Here is a 7,284-nt window from a genome sequence, read left to right as displayed (position 1 = left end):
GAGCCCTGCTTTCCTGGAGGTGGCTGAACACCTGCCTACCCACAGCAAGTGGTGAAGGAATTCCTTGTTTGGCTTTGCTTGTGTTTTTGCTTTAAGTCTTAAACAGACTTTATCTCAACTCACGAGTTTTCTCACTTCTACAATTCTGATTCTCTTCCCCATTGCACCCGGAGGGAGTGGGGTGGAGTGAGCGAGAGCCTGTGTGGTGCTCAGTAGCTGGTTGGGGTTGAACCATGGCAGAGGCTCTCCAACACTTGTCTTCCTGGAGTTCAGAGAATATGTAGCATATATTCTGCACAGAGACTGGAAAGTCTTGCCTTACCTCATCGTTCCTTGTGAAGGCCTGTCTCTATAGATAGCATGTATCCACACTGGAGACAGACAGAATACAGTGTGCACTCCTAACACTGAACGAAAAGCCTTGCCTCAGCTCATCCCATCTCACTGAGGCTTTTCTGTCTGTACAAGAATAATTACAGTGGGAGAGCTTTCACCTCACCTCACCTTCTGAGGCCTTTTCCTCTGTGCAGAACATGCACATTACCTCTGTGTGTTCTAGGGTATATTTAGACCTAAAGTAGCACATATTACCTATACATACAAAAATGTCTCAAGCAAAATGATGAGAGGTGTGTGTATTGTACATGTGTATATCTGTGTCCTGAGGCAGGGACATGGAGCAACCTCACAGAATCTGTCGGATTGAAATAGACCACAGTGGCTCATCCGGTTCAAGCTCCCTGCTCAAGCAGGGTCATCCTACAGCACATGGCATGGGATTGTATCCAGATGGTTCTTGAGTATCTCCTGATAGTCAAGTGAGGGAGACCCCACAACCTCTCTGGGCAATTTGCTCCAGTGCACAGTCACCCATGCTGTAAAGAAGTTTAGGTGAAACTTCCCGTGCATCAGTTTCTGCCAGTTGCCTTGTGTCCTATTGTTTGGCACCAGTGAGAAGAGCCTGGCTCCATCCTCTTGGCAGCCCCACTTTAGATATTTATAGACTATATGTGTATAGATATATATTTACATATATATAGATTAAATCCCCTCTCAGTTGTCTCTTCTCCAGGCTTAACAAGCCCAACTCCCCCAGCCATTCCTGATAAGCAATGCTCTAGTCCCTCAAGCATCCTTGTTGCCCTCCACTGGACATGCTCCAGGAGCCCCATGTCTCTCTTGTGCTGAGGAGCCCAGAACAGAACCCAGCACTCCAGATGTGCCTCACTAGGGCCGAGTAGAGGGGCAGGATCACCTCCCCGAGCCTCTCCTCACCGTGCCCCGGCCTGCTCACAGAGTCACAGACACGGCATGCGGCCTCGCCACACACAGACTAAGCGGGCCGGGCCGGGCCGGGCGGTTTCTCCCCGCCACAGGGGCCGTGCCCGCCGGGAGCGGGTGAGCTGAGCCTCTCGCGGGGTGCGAGGGCCGGCCGCACTGCTCAGCCCATCCAGCCTGCTCAGCCCGTCCTCCCTGCTCAGCCCGTCCTCCCTGCTCAGCCCATCCAGCCTGCTCAGCCCGTCCTGCCTGCTCAGCCCGTCCTCCCTGCTCAGCCCATCCTGCCTGCTCAGCCCGTCCTCCCTGCTCAGCCCATTCTGCCTGCTCAGCCCATCCTCGCTGCCCAGCCCATCCTGCCTGCTCAGCCCATCCTCCCTGCTCAGCCCATCCTCCCTGCTCAGCCCATCCTCCCTGCTCAGCCCATCCTCGCTGCCCAGCCCATCCTGCCTGCTCAGCCCATCCTGCCGGGCCCGCGGCCGGGCAGTGCCGGGCGGGGCGCGGCCTCACGGCGGAACCGCCGCCAGGGGGCGCTGTGGGCGGCGGCGCTCAGGACCGCGACGGCGCGCGCGGCTGCTCGGGCCCTCCCGCGGCTCCCGACCCTCGCTCGGCGCCCGGCTGTGGATCGGGCGGCGGAGGAGAAGGAGAGGAGGAGGAGGAGGAGGAGGAAGAGGAGGAAGAGGGGCAAGCAGGAGTGGGACGCAGTGAAGAAGCGCTGCGAGGAGTCATGTCCGCGCCCGCGGGGCTACCGCCGCGGCCCGCCGCCGCGTTTTCCCCGGGCGGGCCTGGCAGCTCCCTGGAGGCCGCGGCCCCTGCGAGCGGCGCGCCGCGCTGCCAGAACGGTGAGGGGCCTACGCGCGGCCCGGGCGGGCGGGGAAGGGCCGCCCGCGGGGTCCCCAGGACGAGCTGCGCCGCTCCTGCGGCGGTGAGGCCCCTGTGGGTGCTGGGGGCCTGCGCGCTCTTCCTTCCTCCCGGGGGGGCGGGCGTGGGCCCGGCGGATCCGGCACGTAGCGAAGCCCTTTGGCTCAGAGGCAGCAGGACCCGCCGGAGCTGCTCGGGGAAGGTTTGGGCCCCCGCGGCTGCGTGCGGAAAGAACTTGAGAAGGCGCAGCCTCTTCCCTCTTCGCTGAAGGGGCGAGGGAGGGGATATCCGCACCTTTCTCTCCTCCCGGTTTTGGATCTGCCCGGTGCTGTGGCGCCTGCTTTGTGGCGTTTCACGAAGGCTCTGGAGGCCGAGGCACCTCCAGGCCTCGACGCTGGCTGTCGTGCGTGAGAATGGGCAGAAAATCGCGTATTGGGGGCGAGAGTACTCACTTTGTAGCAGTATATGAACTTAAAAGTATTAGGTGGGGTGAGCGTTCACACAACTGGATCTTGCGATCTGAGTTGAACAGGCAACATTGGACCAGTGAAATGTGGGTCACTGAAAAACAAAGGCAGAATAGTTTAAAGTCACAAAATATTGACTCCCATTTCAGGTGGAGAGGTAGTGAGACTGACTGTACTATGAATGAAAGTAGTGAGTGTACACTTCCGCATTTTTAAATTGCTGCACTATAAAATCAGTTCTTTATTGACACACCACATTAACTCTTCAAAATCCCTACATAATCATCTCCTCTATGTAATATTGGTGTGGTAAATAAATGTGGCCTCTTGCATAGAGTTCTAGCTTATACTGTTAAATCTTTTGTAGCAGACTATTTCCTGCACAGGTGTGTTTTCTGAACAGATCAGTATGCAGGGTAAGGACCTACAAAATATTTTACTTGAGAATTGTGAATTTTTCTCGTGTCCGAAAGGGAAATTAAGTGCTAAGCACTTAAATGCTTATAAAGTAGGTGTTGAGGCAGTCACCGAAGAAAATGAATATAATTAAACGGTAGGTTTTAAGGAGATAGTGATACCTCAGTTGTGTCCAAACTGGTATTGTAATGCTGGTGTTTGTAAAAATTGTGCCGAAAATGCCAATCGATATGGCTTTTAATCAAAAAACATGCCGTTATCGAGATACAACTGCTACAGCATGAATAACCTGGAAGTGTTTCCAGAAACAAATAGAAACTGTCATCACATCTTCTCTTCATGTTCTTAGCTGAATGACATACTAATTTTAAAGAGCCATCGTTTTTGTTGTTTTAATTAATTAACTCCTTGTTGCTGCTAATATTGTTAGAAACAGCTTGTGTAAAACAGGGCATAGGCCATTTATTTCCTGAAAAACACTTTAATTCTGAGAAATTTATACACCGTTCAATAACAGACTTGAATTGGTTTCTGTGTTCCTTTAGATGCTTTTGATGACATTAGTCAATAATTTTAGTCTCTGAATTTTTTATTTTGTGACATTTAGCAATAGCATTATAAAATGTTTCTGTTGGTCTATCTGTTGTCTTGTAGTGCTAATCTCCTGCAGTTACAACACAGGATTTGGGGCTTTTTTTTTAAATTGAAGTAGGAGGGGAAGTAGAGGGGAATAGTAACATAAAATGACTAGTGGAAATTTCTATTCTATCTCATAGAAACTTAACCTCACAAAGAGGACTGTCATTGCTTTTGAAATTTAATTTTATATCACTGTAATGGAATTTAAATGTAAGATTCTAAAGTGAATTGAGCTTTTTCTATATTGGCTGAAGGAAAATACCAGTGTATCCTTTCAAGTGTTTAGAGTGCTCTGTGTTTTAATTTGATTAAATGTGAATTTTTCAGTTAAAACTTTGTAGTTGCTGCCATCTGATGAAAAAGAGTGTTTTTTGCAGAAGGCAAGCAGCCTGCTGTACATATGATGGTATTAAAAAGGATGTTTAGGTTTGTTATTAATAAGTTTTGCTTGGTTCAATGACCAAGTCCATTTGAGATCCTTGGAGACTTTAGTTTTTGTTAAATTTAGGGGTGATTGTTTTGTTGGGTTTTTAAAAGTAACTTCTTGTGTATATGGTATTATTTTCGAGAAGTTTTTTTTTGTAGTCTTACAAGTGGCTTTGTATCTAAGTGGAAAATGACCTATTTCCTAATTTCAGCATAACAAAATGGTTCTTGTTAAAGCAGTACTGAAAGATAGTGTATTTCTTCAGTAGTGATGGAGGACTTCAGCGCTAACAATTTAATGTATTGAAATGCAGCACTGAGAGGATAATTGTATTGAATCCCCATGGCTCTTTAGAAGAGTTTTGTCTGGTGCTGTCTACAGCTGGTTTGTAAGGCTGCCATTGGTATCTCTACTGGCATTTTGGAAGCAAAATTTCCATTATTATGTTATTTAGCCTTGTTTTTCATCCCTCCTCAGACTTTGGATAGTTTCAGTCAATTTAACAAAGAGAATAGAGATGTGAAAGATGGGAAACCTCTGAATATTTTGTGAAAATGGGAAGCTGTGTGAATGAAGGAGGAGACATCAATTCTGTGACTGAGCTGTAGTGAGAGCTCAGCAGCACCTTGATCTGCTGGTTTGTTTGCCAGCAGTAAACAAGGGACAGTGGTGCTGCCCTCTGCCCACGGAGTGAAGGACATGTTTGGAAGCTGTGGGAGTCTTCTCTGGAGGTGGGTAAAGGGATGTTGCAAGTTTTGGAAAGCTCACAAGTGGTTTTGGATAGAAAGGAAGTTTGGTGTTGTAGCATCTGTAGACGTCGTGTAGGTAGGGTATGTGGCAGATGGCTGAATTATGCTGCTGAGGGAATGCATGGACGTAAAAACCAAACATGGCATTAGCAAGCAAAACTTTACTAATTCACTTTGTGGTATAGTCATAGCACTGCTGCTTTTTTGTGTGGGAGTTTGGAGTTTTTTGCATGGTGGCTCTCCCCCCCCCTTAAAAAGCATTCAGATTTTTGAGGTTTACTATCACAGGGGGTCCGATGCTGGTCAGCACCGGTGTGCCACGACCTTCCTAGAGAGAGCGTCCTGCAAAGAACAGCTCTTCTGGGGGGATGGCAGGCCTCCCTGGGCAGCAGGGGATTTCAGCAAGTGCAGCAACTTCTCTGCTACAAGTGATATCAGCTCTTTGTGAAATCACCCAAGGCGAACTCGGGGACAGAGAGACAGGAGCCTCGTTTGGCAGTTCCACAGAGGCAGCTTTTGTTGTCCAGCAGCCCCTGTGAAGGGACGGCCAGGGACAAAGGCTCCCTAGTCTGGGGCAGAAACAGGGGCTTTTTATGGGAAAGGCAGGGGGTGGGGTAGAAACCAATGAGCCCACTGGGTACAGACTATTACCATATAGAAACAAGGCATGCTGGGGGTGCTTCACTTTGTCACCATGACCGAGAAAGGTTGCTTATCTCTGGGAGAGTCTTTTTGCCCTCAGGCCTCTCTTCTCCAAGGGAGTGCAGAGGGCTCTTGTGCCAGGGGTCACAGCCCTCCACAACTTCCCCTTCTTTTTTTACCAAGAACGCCTCCCCAACACCCTTTTTAAAGCAGCTTAAAAAACATGAGAACATGGGCAATACAATAAGAATTACAATGAAAATCCACAGTTTACCTGTTAATGTCTGTGTAATTACACATTGTAACATTATATAAAATATTAGTTTGTTCGTAGGAGAGGTTCACTGCTTTCATTATAGAGATGATGTGTTAGAAATACACCTGCTGTGTGCAGCTGGTGTGCGATTAATGAGATTTTGAAATGATACTGAAGATGTATTCTGATTTCCAGTGTTGTAAACTGTCCAGTTGTCTAGCCACCATTAGTAGCTTCGGCTACTAGTTGCAGTGCAAAAATTACTTTCTACTCACATTCTTTATAATCAAATGGACAAAAAACTCACTTCAAATAATGAGATTAATCTTTCATCTCTAATTGTAAAACTTGCTTTCAAAGGACCTGCAGTTTGAAATCAAAAATATAATTTTTCAAATATTGTCTGTCTCAGTGAAATTTTCATGGGTGTATTTATAGATGTTTCTACTTAAAATGTGAATAAAAAGGACTCTGCATTTTATTGTGTAGAGACTGAACTCTTGTATTGGTAATTTAATCTCTGTTTATGGTGTGTGCTTTTAAAAAAGAGCTAGGTACTGGAAGACTTCGCAGTAGATGATTTGATATGCAACCTTTTATTTAGAAGTCAGGTGCTCCTAGACCAGTTTCTAAATTATACCTGCTCAGTTAGTTGAATCTGCATATATCAGTAGAGCAGATGCACAGACTTTTCAAATAAAATATCTTTTCTTGACACCTTAAGTGACATAGCTGCTTAAAGCCATAAACCTTGACACGTGTAAGTTATTGGTGTATTTTTGGGTTTGCTTTTTCAGACTTTAAAAAGCAGGTCAAAAGTCTGGCAAAGTTCATGTATCTGGTAATGACTTGCTAACTCAAAGTCATTTTCCTTTAAAGGAGAAAAAACTATGCAGCTCTATAAAGTAGTTCCCACTTTTTCAAGGAAAAGGTGAATCAGAAGCGTAGTTACATGCTCTCCTCAAAACTTGAGATAATTTTTTTTTTAAAGCTCTTTATGCTTTTCTCCAAAGTGCCTCTCTGTCTTTTACCCAGCAGTCCAAGTTACTGCTCTGCATTTTTTTTAGCTCCTTTCTTGTCTGCTCAACTTCCTGTCAGTTATGAAAGGGCATTTTTAATTTTACCAGAAAGCAATTTTGGGCAGTATCTTCCTTATTTATAGGGGTCTGTTAACAAATTCATTATTAAAATTGCCTTGCAAGTTAATCATAGGACACCTAGAGGTTACTTGGAAAACAGTTGTTTTTCAGAATTTCAAGACAAGGGAATGAATGCTTAAGTTTTGTAATCATTGTAAATATAAGCAGGGGAATCAACTATTCATTATTACCTCAGCTGCCGTTTAATTTGTGAGTGGGCCAGTGCTGTGTTTGTGTTTTTATTGACCAAGGAGTGAGAAATAACACCACAGTCATTCTGCGTGGTGTAAGCAATAGGGTGTGGCAATTTTAAGAAAGTAAGTTATCCAGACACAGCATCTGTGGTTCACTAAAAATAAAAACAGGGTTAAGGAACAGAATGTGAGGAAGAACTTTGAGATTTTCCATTGAA

General features: G+C 46.1%; 1 protein-coding gene across 2 annotated transcripts in view; it reads left to right on the top strand.

Annotated features, from left to right (window-relative positions):
• Positions 1–1,831: 1,831 nt before the first annotated feature.
• The window catches only part of SEC24B (SEC24 homolog B, COPII coat complex component), a 45,882-nt gene continuing 40,429 nt past the window's right edge, over positions 1,832–7,284 (top strand). The window contains exon 1 of one of the 2 annotated variants that reach the window (XM_039551012.1): positions 1,832–2,117. In XM_039551012.1, coding sequence (XP_039406946.1) covers positions 2,003–2,117 — 115 coding nt within the window. In that variant the 5' untranslated portion in view covers positions 1,832–2,002. The remainder of the gene's footprint in view (positions 2,118–7,284) is intronic. The other variant, XM_039551011.1, reaches the window with a different exon arrangement.

Source organism: Corvus cornix, chromosome 4 (assembly GCF_000738735.6).
Source record: "Corvus cornix cornix isolate S_Up_H32 chromosome 4, ASM73873v5, whole genome shotgun sequence".
Classification (NCBI taxonomy): domain Eukaryota; kingdom Metazoa; phylum Chordata; class Aves; order Passeriformes; family Corvidae; genus Corvus; species Corvus cornix.
The sequence above is the reverse complement of the archived record's forward strand: the minus strand, read 5'-3'. Positions and strand labels throughout refer to the sequence as shown.